Genomic DNA, 15801 nt, shown 5'->3' with positions numbered 1-15801 from the left:
TGCAATTTCCTAACTGACCCTAATCTCTCCCTTTGCAGTTTGTCCGCTTTCCCTATAGTTTTACTAGAGCAGCTTCTAACACAGTGACACTATAGCTGTTCTGTGCCCCATTTATAGGGAGGGGGCTGATGTATCCAGAATCCCTCTTATTGGCTCTTCTGCCTGAATTTTGGTTAAAGAAATTCTCCTGGGTGAACCTGCAAAATATTTAATCAGGACATTATATTTTGAGCTTGCAGAATTTGCCTTGAACCCATGATAGTAGCAAACCTAAACCTGATCCATATTTTTAACTCTTAGTTTGTGTAGATTCAGTGGCTCTGATGGACCTCTACAAAACAATAATAATATCTGATTTGTAGGTTCCGGTATCTCGATGTTCAGATCCCTGTTTACCTGGCAGCAGAAAAATGTTTGGATCTTCAATTCATGAATGTTGCTATGAGTGTATCCCATGTCCTGAAGGAGAGATATCCAACATTTCTGGTAGGTTTGTATTTGTTAGTAAGCTGCTTTTTGGATTATGTAGAAGTTACAGCTAAAGTTAAAATATATATCTGGAAAAAAAATATGCATTACATTTCTGCAATGTATTTACATTTCCTCATGCTTTATATCTTCAAATAACCTGCAAGTACAGAAATATACCTGTTGATCCTGGCAGAAATGCACTTAGCTCCTTAGACCTGTTGTGGGCTGACAATAAACAGGAGTTTGTGGACTAAATAAAATGATGTCACCCCTGCCCAGCTGTCTTTTGCTACTACTATACAAAACTACTAAATCTCTCCCCTCCTGATCCTTAAAAGCTGATTTCCAGCTGTAGTAGGTACTCTAGTGATGTTTATTAGATTATGAATCCCATGCTGATTGGCTGCCCTGCAAATTACTAAACACAGGAAGGTTGCCCACTTAGCACAGACACCATTCAGTGTTGGCTCTGCATTTTCTCAATGGCTGCAAAGTGTTCTCTGATTGGATGAGACAGAGATCATGATGGCATTACCCTGCCTCTCCACCTCATTCAATAGAACACTTTGCATAAATCGAAAAGACAGAGCAATAACTATGTTAAATTAGCAAACATTTGATTTTATACCTCTAACTAGAATCAGAAGGGTAAGTTAGTAAATCAGCAATAAACACTATTAATAAATGTACAGCATATACAGCATACATTATGATGAAAAACACTAGGTTATATAAAATACTGATTTTTACACCCCTTCTGTGATCTCCTTACCTCCATCCCCCTCCAACCCTGTACATTTATATCTCTTTCTTAATCAACCCCTTTCCTTCAATTTTTTTCAATTACAGAAAAAACAACCTTAATACAACACTTCAATATTCACAAAATCCTCAACCCTGCTAACTCCAGTAGATACTTGGGATGAGCCAATGATTCAGAATCCCCATCCACATAAGCAAAGGGGTGGGGATAGCAGTGACATCACTGCCCAAATAGGCCACTTGCATTGACCATATTTGGTCAATGATGTCACCACTATCCCCACCTCTTCCCTTACATAGCTGATGGCAGCTCGGGTAGCGGTCATTTGGCAAATAGTGCCATTGGGATTAGTTATGTGCACCGGGTCCATTGGGTTTTTAATTTCTGTGAATCAGCGGGCAGTACGCATCATGATTGCTGATAGATTTACAAGGAGGGACATTTTTGTATTTTTATTTTTCGAATAAAGGACTTATCAAACATTTGAGTTTCTTTATTTCTAGATTTCATTTTTTGTGGGTGAGTAGGGTCTGGTATGGAATTCCTTTTTTTTGTGATGTACCCCTTTAAAATCCATATTAGATTCAAAGGGTCCTGAGTGCCTATTAGCCTAGAAAATTAGCATTTTTGATCTGGCAGATTCTCCCATTAAATTCAATTGGGTTTGGGTTCGGCATTACTACTTGAACTGATTCCAGGGAAGTTTGGCTCATCCCTAGCAGATACCCTCAGCCCTTTAGTCCTCCTCTTATTTAAAAAAATTCAGGGCTCTTAGATAAAATAACACTACTAAAATAAAGCATGAGTTATTTCATCAAAATGTGAGGTATTTTGTCTCATGACTAATAAAGAGTAGGGGTGAGCTGAACATCCCTCTGTTCTGTTCACAGCTGAACTCCCCAACAAGGGAAATGTTCTAACCTGAACGTTGAACCCCATTGAAGTCTATAGGAGCCGAACAGGAAAAATCAATAGTGCCCATTTTAAAGGCTTATATGCACATAATTGGCCATAAAAGGGGTAAGGGGGTCTGGGGACTGCCCTGGGGGACACGTATCAATAAAAAAAAAAAAAAAAAAAAAACAATTGTTTTTTTTTTTTTAGAATCAGTGATTATAATTATACTTACAGTGCAAGAATAAAAATGAAAAACTCCTTTAAATATAGTGCCTGGGGTGTCCCCTTAATGTGCCTGTAAAGTGTCACATATGTAGCATGCATAAAATAACATTTCTAAAAAAAAAAAAGAGTCAAATCACATTTAAAATGACTTGCGGTTACAATTTCTGGCGCCCGGCTATTAAATCAATAAAAAAAATAATGAATAAAAAAGAGTGTAGGGTCCCCCCAAGTCCATACCAGGCCCCACACAAAAAAAAAACTGCCCCCCCCCCCCTCAAAATCCATACCAGGCCTTTATCTGGGCATGCAGTCTGACAGGTCAGGAAAGGGGGGGACTAGTGAGTACCCTCCCCCCTCCTGAACCATACAAAGCCATGTAGGTGATTTTTCTATTGAAATACTTAGATACCTTAGAAATATATATAAGTCCCTGACTTATAGCAAAGTCCAGTTCTGTTCTGTGTAAAAGAAAGGCAGAGCTCTGGAGAATGCTTTATCCTGTGAAAAAGACACATGCAACCAGTGTTCAGTCAAAAGCATTCTTAAGTTTATTCAGCAAGCGGGGTAACTATTATACAGAAAATGTCACAGGAAATACAGTTGGGAGGGGGGGGGGTGAGTGCTCTCAGAAAGAATCAATTCTCTCAGAAGTTAAACAATGGGTTAATACAGAATGTTCGTTAGAAATTGCAAAATATGCCTTGTCTAGACCCTATGGCTCTTAATAACAATTGAGGAAGTGAATGTGTTAGAAACAGAGGAAACAGAATGTATCTTTATCTAAAGTGTCAGGACACTGAAAACATGGAGTGATTTATAAGTTTCATTGTTCTTATAACTAAAGCCTTAAAGCAATCTTTAACAGTATATAATGAAATAACTCAACTTAAGTCAGAGCTGCATTAAAATGGCGTGACACAGGTCAAGCTAGAAAATGGTTGCAAGCAACAAGTTAGAGGTCCTGCCATTTTCCTTCAGGCCATATGTCCTCAACATGGTGTGGTAGGTGAGGCATGGGGGCTCTGTCCCCCCCACACCAAAGCACCTTGTCCTCATGTTGATGGGAACAAGAGACTCTTCCTGACAACCTTGGACTGTGGTTGATGGCATCTGCAGGCAGGGGACTTATCAGAATCTGGAAGCCCCCTTTAACCACTTCAATACCAGGCACTTTTCGCCCTTCCCGCCCAGGCCAATTTATAGCTTTTAGCGCTGTTGCATTTTGAATGACAATTGCGCGGTCATGCAACACTGTACCTAAACCCAATTTATGTCATTTTTTCCCCACAAATAGTGCTTTCTTTTGGTGGTATTTATTCACTGCAATGTTTTTTCTTTTTTAAACAAATAAAAAAAGACCGAAAAGTTTGTATTATAAAACGTTGTAAATAGATACATCTTTTCCTGCACTGATGAGCACTGATGAGTAGGCACTGATGGGGTGGCACTAATATGTGGCACTGATAGGCGGCACTGATATGCAGCACTGATGGGCACTGATATGTGGCACTGATAGGTAGCACTGATATGCAGCATTGGTGGGCACTGATAGGCGGCACTGATTGGCACTGATAGGGGGCACATATGTGCACTTATAGGTGGCACTGATAGGTGGCACTGATGGGCAATGACAGGCAGCACTGATGGGCAGCACTGATGGGCACTGATAGGCAGGACTGGTGGGCAATAATGGGCACTGGTGGGCAGCACTGATAGATGGCAATGATGGGCACTGGTGGGCAGCACTGATGGGGAGGGCACTGTTGGGCAGCACTGATGGGGAGGGCACTGGTGGGCTCCCTGAGCCCTGATTGCCATCCCTGGTGGCCATGGTGGGCATCCCTGGTGGCCATGGTGGGCATCCCTGGGGTCATGGGTGGGCATCCCTAGGGTCATGGGTGGGCATTCCTGGTTGTTCTAGTGGCACCCCCCCCCCAAGGGTCTGCACTGGTAATCAATGCTCTGATTACCAGTGCAGACCCCCCCCCCTGTCAGGAAAGCCGCAGATCGGCTCTCCTCTACTTGTGCCTGTCAGGCACGAACTGAGGAAAGCTGATTAATGGCTCTTCCTATTAACTATGTGACCAGCTGTGATTGGACACAGCTGGTCACATGGTAAAGAGCCTACATCATGATAAAGAGCCTTCCGAGATCGGAGATGCGGTGTGTCAGAGTGTCACACCGCAGCACCAATCGCCGCTCCGCGTGCCCCCAGGGGGCACGCAGAGCGCATTATCCTGCCGCCATCTTATGACAGTGTGTCAGGATAATACAACCCCCTTCCCGCCGTCAATTCCCTATAGGGTGGGTGGGAATTGGTTAACAAGGGGGCCCCCAGATCCCACCCCCCCTCCTATGTGAATGAGTATCAGGTACATAGTACCCATGATGTCACTGGACGTCAGAAGGGGCAGTGCGCCTGGGTGATGTAACCTGGTGGCCCTGCTCCTTGCCTATAAAATAAACGTCAAAACTTGGTGCGGGCATACGGCGAGAGGCAAACTCGGGTGCTCGGCGAACGGCTGAACGGGCAAATGTTCAGCCTGGACTCTTGCTCAGGCCAAACAGTTCGCTTATTCCCTAATAAAGAGATAACATGGTTTAAACCGTAGAAATATTCCAACTCACTAAGTCAGTGCAGTCCCTGCAGCATATGTATTAATTCAAAAGAAAAAAGGTGACTGGAATACCAGTCAAAGAAAAGTTGTTTTTTACAGGAAACACGTGGCTTGTCAAAAACAACCAAGTTAAATCGCAAGTGCAGATTTGTAACATCGAACGAGGATATATGCAACTGGACAAAATTACGAGGTTTGTATGCCAATGCTAGAAGTTTGGCCAACAAGATGGGAGAACTAGAACTGCTAATGTATGAGGAGGATTTTCATTTCGTGGGAATTTCAGAGACTTCGTTTGACAGCTCTCATGACTGGCAGGTGACCATTCAGGAGTATTCCCTATATCACAGAGATAGAGAAGGTAAAAAAGGGGGAGGGGTATGTCTGTATATCAAGAACAAAGGATGTGCTGGAACTAGAGAGAGTCCAGAGAAGGGCAACAAAGATAGTTAGGGGAATGGAGGACATCAGCTATGAGGAAAGACTACCACATTGAACTTATTTTCTTTGGAGAAGAGACGCTTGAGAGGAGATATGATATCAATGTAGAAATACCGTACTGGTGACTTTAGCATAGGGAATACACTTTTCAGAGAAAGGGAATTCAATAAGACACGGGCCACTCACTAAAACTAGAAGAAAAGCTATTTAACCTTAAACTGCGTAAGGGGTTCTTTACTGTCAGCGCGGTAAGGATGTGGAATCCTCTTCCACAAGCAGTGGTATCAGCAGGGAGCATTGTTTGTTTCAAAAAACTATTAGATGGGCACCTTAAAGACCACAGCATACAGGGGTATACAATGTACGGTTAACAGCAAACACACACACACACATCTAAGTTGAACTGGATGGATTGGCGTCTTTTTTCAACCTCACTAGCTATGTAACTATGTAAACACAAAATATCTTTATAAATGTCAAATATTGAATGAAAATAGTTTTAAAAATAACACACGTATATAAATACCGTTTCCCACCATTAAAAAAAACAGCTTTGTCATTGGGGAGATTTGTCTTCACTTACTGTATGTCCCACAGCCAAAACAGGAAGTGAGAGGAAGTCCCCACAAATTAAAAGAACCTCTTGGGGCTCCCCAGGTCACCAGAACTAATGTCCTTACTGGAAGATTTCCCCTCTATTACTTTTCTGTGGACAACCCACAGTTTGGGATTTTCTGTCACTTTTAATGATAATGGTAAACGGGCAAAATAGAGAGGGTAAATCTTCATAACCGGGACACAGACAACAATAAAAAGCTAACAGGGGCTCTAATCCCTCTCCACTTTATCCAAAACTAAAAAAAAAAAGGTTGCCTTTAGTTATACTATAAGTAAACCAACCCTGATGATTCTGTATTTTTCCATATTTAAGTTTATATGTATTACTGCTAAGAAACAAATCCAAAAGGGTAGAGAGAGACTGCTCAAAATTGGCTGTTATATTTTTACACTCCTTAAAAACTGTACCTTGTGCCTGGACCACTACTTAATTAACTCATGTATTTATTTATTTCCTTAGTGAATTTACTTTAACACTGTTTTATAAGTTATTTACCTAATTTTTTTGGTTTGTGAGGTAAATTTAATGTGGATAAGTGCAAGATAATGCACCTGGGGCGTAAAAACCCAAGGGCAGAATATAGAATATTTGACACAGTCCTGACCTCAGTATCTGAGGAAAGGGATTTAGGAGTAATTATTTCAGAAGACTTAAAGGTGGGAAGACAATGTAATAGAGCAGCACGAAATGCCAGCAGAATGCTTGGATGTATAGGGAGAGGTATAAGCAGTAGAAAGAGAGAAGTGCTTATGCCGCTGTACAGAACACTGGTGAGACCTCACTTGGAGTATTGTGCGCAGTACTGGAGGCCATATCTCCAGAAGGATATAGATACTCTAGAGAGAGTTCAGAGAAGAGCTACTAAACTAGTACATGGATTGCAGGAAAAAACTTACCAGGAAAGGTTAAAGGACCTTAACATGTATAGCTTGGAAGAAAGAAGAGACAGAGGGGATATGATAGAAACTTTTAAATACATAAAGGGAATCAACTCGGTAAATGAGGAGAGCATATTTAAAAGAAGAAAAACTACCACAAGAGGACACAGTTTTAAATTAGAGGGGCAAAGGTTTAAAAGTAATATGAGGAAGTATTATTTTACTGAGAGAGTAGTGGATGCATGGAATAACCTTCCTGCAGAAGTGGTAGCTGCAAATACAGTGAAGGAGTTTAAGCATGCATGGGATATCCTTCATATAAGATAGGGCCAGGGACTATTCATAGGATTCAGATATATTGGGCAGACTAGATGGGCCAAATGGTTCTTATCTGCCGACACATTCTATGTTTCTATGTTTCTATCATTCTAAATATCTCATGAGGTGATAGTGAATTGACATTTTCAGCATCTCATGAGATAATTGGAGAAAATTTGTCACATGATTCAATTATCTCATGAGGTATTCTTTAGTGAATTGATCCCTCATAGAGCATTTTTTATTTTCCAATGGTCTGCATTCTCTATGTTTTCAATAGAAATGGGCTGAACACCCTTCAGTTCGGTTTGCATCAGAACTCCCGAACATCGAACCCCATTGAAGTCAATGTGACTCGAACTTGAAAAATCAAAAGTGCCCATTTTTAAGGCTTATCTGCAAGTTATTTGCCATTAAAAGGGTATGGGGGTGTGGGTACTGCCCGAGGAATGTGTATCAATGTAAAAAAAAAAAACTTTTAAAAAGTTTGTTTTTAAAGGAGCAGTGATTTTATTGATGCTTAAATTGAAACAATAAAAATGGCACATCTGTACCATCTATAGAACTTGCTGCAGCAAAACTGACATTAAAAAAAAAAAAAAAAAAAAAGACATTTAAATTGCTGGCAATACAATACCACTTCTGGCAATACAAAAATCAGGACATAAAAATGGGCATGGGGTCCCCCCAGAAATCCCTACCCATTACCCATTTATTAAAAAAAAGTGTCAAAAAGGAATACAAACACAGAGACAGTTTTGACAATTTCTTTGTTAAAAATAAAAAAACAATGCGCCCCCCCCCCCCATGTAGATCCAATGTCAAGCACAACACCGCAGCCACTGCTGAACCTAAAATAAAAACAAAAACAAAAAAAAAATCGACTGCAGGCTCCACCGTTTGACAGTTCTTTTTTAGGTAGGGGATGAACCCACCTGGCAATGTCAGCTGATGGCATTGCCCCTTGTGATGTCACTGACACAGCATACACTGATCGGTGGTGTCACTAGTAGTGGTGCTACCAGGTGACATCCCAGGTGGCTCATTACCTATATAAGAACTGTCAAACAGTGGAGCCTGCAGTAGGCAAGTAGCCTTCATTGATGGCGGAGTATCTTTTTTCAGGTCGGCGAGGCATCGGCTTTATGATTGTCAAAAACTCTTGTACTGTCTTTATCATTTTTACAGTTATTTGGTGAATGGGTAGGGGTACCCATACTCATTCACATGGGGGGGCTTGGATCTGGGTCCCCCCCATGTTGAGGGCATGTGGCTTGGTATGGTTCGGGGGAGCGCTCGCTCCTCCTCCCTCTTTCCTGGCCTGCCAGTCTGCATGATAAGGGTCTGGTATGGATGCCTTTTTTTTTTTTGAAAGTTTGGTGTGGGGTTCTCCTCAAAATTCATACCAGACCCAAAGGGCCTAGTATGGACGGGGGGACTGCACATAGTTTTCTTCTTTATTTTTGTTAAATAGCCGGGTCAGCAGTTTCAACCGTGAGTCAATTTAAATGTGATTTGACTCCATTTTTTTCTTTAGAAATGTTACTACTTTACTACTTTTTTTTACTAATTTTGCTACTAAGGGGACCCCCCCCCCCCAGGATCTATATTTAAATTATATTTTTTATTTTTATTGTTTCGCTTTAAGTGAAACAATAAAAATTATACATTTCTTTGAATTTTGTGCCTGGGGGGTCCCCTTAGTCTGCCTGCAAAGTGGCAGTACCATGTATAGAACCTTCTGTCTGTACCATGCATAGAACCTTCTGCAGCAAAAATTGCATTTCTATAGAAAAAAAAAAATTTAAATCACATTTTAATTAATTTAGTTACCGGCCGGCGATATATAAAAAAGAAAAGAAAAAAACAGCGTGTTGTCACCCCCCAGTCCATACCAGATCCAACCACACCAAAATAAAAATAAAAACAGTGTGGAGTCCCCCCCTAAAATCCATACCAGACCCTTATCTGAGTATACAAAAGAAAGAAGGATATTGGAGAAAGAAACCCGGAGAAAAAAGCCATTGGTGGAGGAACCGGAAAAAGAAGACATCCCGATTCACGTTGGAGCTACGACGGGGGACTTTCTTAATTTTTAATAAAGGACTTGTCAAAAACCAACTAATTTTTTGTAACACTACACTGATTTTTTTTTGGTGAATGGGTAGGGGTACAATTTACCCCATACTCACCCACATAGGGTGAACCCCTGCCCGCAGACCCCCATGACCACCGGCTAGTGTTGTGGAAAAGAGGCCCTTGTTTACATCAACATGGGGACAAGGTGCTTTGGGGTGGACATGTTGAGGGCATGTGGCCTGGTATGGTTTGGGGGGAGCTATCACTCATCCCCCCTTTTCCTGACCTGCCGGGCTACATGCTCGGATAAGAGTCTGGTATTTATTTGGGGGGCATGACATTTTTTTCATACCAGACTGAAGGGTTTGGTATAGTCTTGGGGGGGGGACCCCACGCCATATTTTTTTTAAATATTTTGGCGTGGGGTTTCCCCTTTAAGATCCTTACCAGACCCAAAGGGCCTGATATAAATTGGTGGGGGCCCATGTCATTTTTTTTTAAAAATTTGGTGTGAGGTTTCATCCATTCCAGAGCCAAATTAATTGTTTTGATTGGTCAAAGTACCAGTTGCAATCATCTCAACGTCAGATCAAAATCAGATCCCGTTCACGGAAGTCACATGAAAGTTGGGCCTGAAGACACAGGGGAAAGTTGGAATGGAAGTCGTGCGACTTCCGCATTAGATCAGTGTGAACATAACCTTAATGTGGACTGCATACTATGACTATTGGGAATCCACCCCACCCATAAACATAACAGCTTTAATAAAAGAAGATTCCCCATTGTAAGTAATAATCAGCACAGAAATTAGTCTTAATTTACTGCCCTATATATCATTGTACAGGTTCATTATAATATATACTGTACTCATGAACATAGGGGAAACCATCAATAGATGATGGAAAGAGAGCATTGAAATTCTTCCCAAAATCTGACACGTGTCTGTGTTTTATCCCTTTCACTTTTGCAATAGGGTGGGGGGGGGGGGGGTTACACACACGCCTGGCTGCTACAGGAATTGGGAATGTCTCAATAAAGAGAACCTACCACTATAAACATGTTATTGCATAGGGTAATAATGGTCCCCATCAGTGGCGGCTGGTGATCCATGGGCCAGGGGGGGGGGGGGGCGGCAGACGGACCGCACCATACACCCCCCCCCAACCACACCAGGCTGTACACCCCCGGACCACAGCATGACAGTACAAGACCCCCCCCCCAGCATGACAGTACAGGACCCCCGGCTCACTCACCCATCTGCAGCAGCAGGCGACGGCAACAATGACGGTGGTGGCGGAGGCAGCGGAGGCGGCAGTGGCGGCGGCTTCTTCCCCATCTTCTGCGTCACCTCCCTCCTCCTCAATGCCCAATGGCATGGCTTCTCCTTTCGGCCTATCGGGAAACAGGTCTCAGGACCCGCTTCCTGATTGGCCAGGAGGAGGATCCATGTGACAAAAGCAAATTTTCATTCACTATTGCCACACCACTGGGTGGGCTCAGGGCGCAGTGCTCTTTGCCCCGAAACCCACTTTTTTTTTGTCTATTAGAGTCTCTGGCTCTAATGACATCGCTAAAAAAATAAAAAAAGCTCCATTGAAGTCCATGCGTCTGGTGCCCCGCATGTAGATTAGGGGGCCGGATGCATTGATAGGGGGGGCGGCGCCCTTGTGCCCCCAATGCACCAGCCGCCACTGGTCCCCATGTGACAGCAATAGTGCAAAAAACTGTAAAACTGTAAAAACAGTAAAGGTACACCCAAGCGCTTAAACAAATCCCCCCCCCCCCCCAAAAAAAATTTCTTTTGCAAATTTCTTTTGCATGTGTGCGCTATTCTTTTTTAATATACATGTTGCTTGGTCCATAGCTGCACCGGCTTTAGATATACATCTTCAGGGTTTGCTCCCCCAATTTTTTGCTTGTTTATTATGTATTCGGTCTGACCAGACTTCTGAGGTTGAGCATCCCACCCCCCACACACACCTGTACTCTATCAGAGTCCACTATCAAGTAGATATAGGAGGAGTCCTTTGTAGTGCATTAGCACATCTATCCCAGCAAGGAGTGTTGTCTCCAAGGGTTAAAGAGGCTGGATTCACCCCTTTTTTATGGATAGTGTAGGACCCACTGATAATGGCTACTTTGACGCAGTGGTGGGCTTGAGCACGATATGGCCATATGGTGGGACTAAATCCCCATTATTTGATCACCCCCACTGTAACAGTGCATATTATTTAGCACTGATTATTGTATTAATGGTACTGGTCCCCAAAAAGTGTCAAATGTCAGTTTTGGGTCCGATCTGTCCGATGCAATATCGCAGTCCCGCTAAAAATCGCTGATTGCCGCCATTACTAATAAAAAAAAAAATGTCCAAAAATCTATCCCGTAGTTTGCAAATGCTATAACTTTAGTGCAAACCAATTAAAATACGCTTTTTGGTTTGTTTTTTTTTACCAAAAATATGTAGCAGAATACAACTTGGCCTAAAATGATGAAAAAAAATCTTTTTTTTAATTTTTTTATTGGGAATGTTTTATAGAAGAAAGTAAAAAATATTGTGTTTTTTCAAAATTGTCGCTCTTTTTTTACTTATAGCGCAAAATCGAAAAACCACAGAGGTGATCAAATACCACAAAAAGAAAGCTCTATTTGTGGGGAAAAAAGGACATCAACTGTATTTGGGTACAGTGTCGCTCGACCGCACAATTATTCGTTAAAATAACACAGTGCTAAATCGCAAAAAATGGCCTGGTCGTTAAGGGGGCAAAACCTTACAGAGCTGAAGTGGTTAATAACACTTTAAGCATGTAAAAATATCAAAATGCCATCTGACAAAAGCATCAATTGTAGAAAAAGAAAATTTTGTCTGGTATTTATTTTGAGGGGAAACCCCACCCCAAAAAAAATGGTGTAGGGCCCCCCCCCAAAAATCCATACCAGACCCTTATGCGAGCATGCAGCCTGGCAAGTCAGAAAAGGGGACAGGCCTCATGTCCTTAACATGGGGGGGGTGCTTTGGGGCGGGGAGGGTTCTGTGCCCCTGGCCCCAAAGCAGCTTGTCCCTATGTTGATGGGGACAAGGGCCTCTTCCCAACAATAATAATAAATATTTAGGGGGGAACCTCATGCCAAAATTAAAAAAAGAAAACGGCATGGGGTCCCCACCCCAGGACCATACCAGACCTTTTGGTCTGGTATTTATTTTGAGGAGAAACCCTACCCAAAAAAAACCCTGCACAAGGTTACCCCAAAAATCCATACCAAAGCCTAATGCGAGCATGCAGCCTGGCAAGTCAGAAAAGGGGGGACAAGTGAGTGCCCCTCCTCCAGGCCACATGTCCTCAACATGGGGGGGTGGGTGCTTTGGGGCAGTTGGAGTTCTGTGCCCCCGGCCCCAAAGCACCTTGTCCCTATGTTGATGGGGACAAAGGCCTCTTCCCAACAACCGTAGGTGGTGGTTGTGGGAGTCTGCAAGCAGGGGGCTTATCAGAATCTGGAAGCCCCCTTTAACAGGGGTCTCAGGATCCCATTCCCCCGCCTAATTTACATTGTACCCTTACTCATTCACCCAAAAAATATCAAAAATAAATATTAGTACACAGGTTTTTGACAAAGTCCTTTATTAAAACTGAAGGATGTCCCCCGTCGTAGCTCCGAGTCTTCTTCCTCCAGTCTTCTCCCTCCGGTTCTTCTCTCTCCTGTGATGTCTTCTTTCTCTGGTTTTTCTCCCTCCACTAAATTCTTTTTCCTCTGGTTCATTTGCCTCCACTGTCTTCTACTGCCGGTTCTTCTGCCGGTTCTTCTCCCTCCTGATATCTTCTCCGCTGTTGTGTAAGCTCCGGCATGTGCCATTACTTATATATCCTTTCAGTGAACCATTACTTACATAGCCATGGCCATCCGGTGACCTCAACTGGAGACCCTGCCCCTTAAGATGTCACCAGAGTAAGAAGACAGTGAAGGGAGAAGAAATGGAGGGAGAAGATTCGGAGGAAGAAGACATCAGCTGAGGGAGAATAACCAGAGGGAGAAGACCGGAGGGAGAAGACTCGTTGGAGCTACAACGGGGGGAATTCTTCATTTTTAATAAAGGAATTTGTCAAAAACTTGTGTACTGTTTTTATTTATTTTTGACACTTTTTGAGTTAATTAGTAGGGGTAAAATGTACCCCTACTCATTCACATAGAGTTGGGAGGCCAGGATTCAGGGCCCCCTTGTTAAAGGGTGCTTTCAGATTCTGATAAACCCCCTGTCTACAGACCCCCACAACCACCAGCCACGGTTATCGGGAAGAGGCCCTTGTCCCCATCAACATGGGGACAAGGTGCTTTGGAGTGGGAGGCGCAGAGCCCTCCTGCCCCAGAGCGCCCGCCCCCCATGTTGAGGGCATGTGGCCTGGTATGGTCACTTGTCCCTCCCCTTTTCTGACCTGCCGGACTGTGTGCTCGGATAAGGGTCTGGTATGGATTTTAGGTGGGAACCCATGCAGGTTTTTTGGCATAGGGTTTCCCCACAAAATCTATACCAGATCGAAGGGTCTGGTATGGTCCTTGAGGGGAGGGGGGGGGGGCACACAGTTTGTTCTTTATATTTTGGCATGGGGTTCCTGCCTTAATATCCTCATTGCACAAGTTGCATGCCACAGGTCAGGTCAGTTAAGACGATAATGCGGCTTACATTCAAATCAATAGGCTGAAATCATGCCCAAGTTGGACCAAAGAAGTACAGGAACCTTTTTCAAAGTCGGGCTGACTTGTATCGAACCAGTTAAGATGGCTCTCATAGGGAATTATTGATTTACACACGTCATGCGGCATGTGCTTCCAAAGTCGGAGCGTATGTCGCACCAGTGTGAACCGGGCCTAAATGGGTGGTTGCTTGATTGCTGTTTTCTGCTGCGAGGGAATTTCCTTGTTTTGCTGTAACACTGACCAATAAACATGGGCAGGAAGCCCTTAAACTTACTTGACACTTGAAATGCCTCTCTGGGAACTCTCAGCTAAATGTCTCTCTCCCCCTCTCACTCTCAATAAATCTCCATAATAATAGATATTTGGTATATTTTACTCTCCAACAATGCACTGATGAAACGCCAAGGATTATTTTTTTCATAGAAACTTTGTGTTTGTATTTTCCTTCCTGCAGACAGTGAAAACTGCATGAAATGTCCTAATGAAGAATGGCCAAATGAGAAGAAGGATCAGTGTGTTCCAAAACTAGTGGAATTTCTCTCCTACGCTGATGATACAATTGTTGCAGTATTTTCAGCTGTCTCCATCTTCTGTTGTTTTCTGACTGGTTTAATATTGGGGATATTTATACATTACCAGGACACACCCATTGTTAAAGCTAATAACCGGAATCTGAGCTATCTTCTCCTGGTCTTCATCATGTTGAGCTTCCCCTGTATCTTCTTGTTCCTCGGCCGTCCAGTAGATGTAACTTGCATGTTGCGTGTAACCTCTTTTGGTGTCATCTTCTCAGTTGCTGTCTCTTCTCTTCTTGCCAAAAGTATCATGGTGTGTATTGCTTTTAAAGCCACCAAACCTGGGAGTCCATGGAAGAAATGGATGGGAGCCAAACTGCCCAATTTTATAATTTGTGTGTTCTCACTTGTTCAAGTCATAATCTGTGTTTTTTGGTTGTCTATTTCTCCCCCCTTCCAGGATCAAGACACTCACTCATATCAAGGAAAGATCATCATTCAGTGTAATGAGGGTTCAATTATCGGCTTCTCCTTTGTCCTGGGATATATGGGGCTTCTGGCAGCTGTAAGTTTCATTATAGCTTTTTTAGCCAGGACATTACCCAACAGTTTCAATGAAGCCAAGTACATCACCTTCAGCATGCTGGTGTTCTGCAGTGTCTGGATTGCCATGATCCCGGCCTATCTGAGCACTAAAGGGAAAGACGTAGTAGCTGTGGAGATTTTTGCTATAACTGCATCAAGTGTTGGACTTCTTGGCTGTATATTTTTCCCAAAATGTTATATAATTCTGTTCACACCTGACCTGAATACAAAAACAGGTTTGCTTGAAAATAAACGATAATTATTTTTTTAAATTTATAATGACCCTTGCAAATAAAAATATAATCTATAAATAGAGCTAACATTATCGCTATATCTACTGTATATCATAGAAAATGTTAGTATTTTACGAAGGTATTAGGAAGAAAATGGCTTAAAGTTTAATGTTTAATACTTACTCTTCCAATGGACGGTTAGTATAATTTTTTGCTTTCTTGAAGGTTCCTACCACTGACCTACTATAGAACAAAGAAAGTCACTTAGCATGGAGAAACCACTGTGAACAGAGGGCAACAAAATTTCCAAAATATTCTCAAGTATAACACTAATGCCACCCATAACTTCAAGAGAGACAATTTTACTCACTGTCTTCAGAACCTTCCATTAAACATATTCTTTCACAAACTGTTTGTAATGTATTGTTGACAGGGTTGTTTCAAATATATAGTGTGTAAATGGCTAT

At 42.5% G+C, this 15801-nt stretch overlaps 1 protein-coding gene across 1 annotated transcript; it reads left to right on the top strand.

The window, feature by feature from the left end:
• Window positions 1-368: 368 nt before the first annotated feature.
• LOC309549943 (vomeronasal type-2 receptor 26-like) lies at window positions 369-15360 on the top strand (the record flags this gene model as incomplete). The annotated part of the gene is made up of 2 exons (XM_082250425.1): window positions 369-486; window positions 14456-15360. Exons 1-2 carry the CDS (start codon window positions 411-413, stop codon window positions 15358-15360), a joined length of 981 nt encoding a protein of 326 aa, XP_082106551.1. The 5' UTR covers window positions 369-410.
• Window positions 15361-15801: the final 441 nt, after the last annotated feature.

The sequence above is a fragment of the Pelophylax lessonae genome (genome assembly GCF_965119305.1).
Source record: "Pelophylax lessonae genome assembly, chromosome: 1".
Lineage (NCBI taxonomy): Eukaryota > Metazoa > Chordata > Amphibia > Anura > Ranidae > Pelophylax > Pelophylax lessonae.
The sequence above is the reverse complement of the archived record's forward strand: the minus strand, read 5'-3'. Positions and strand labels throughout refer to the sequence as shown.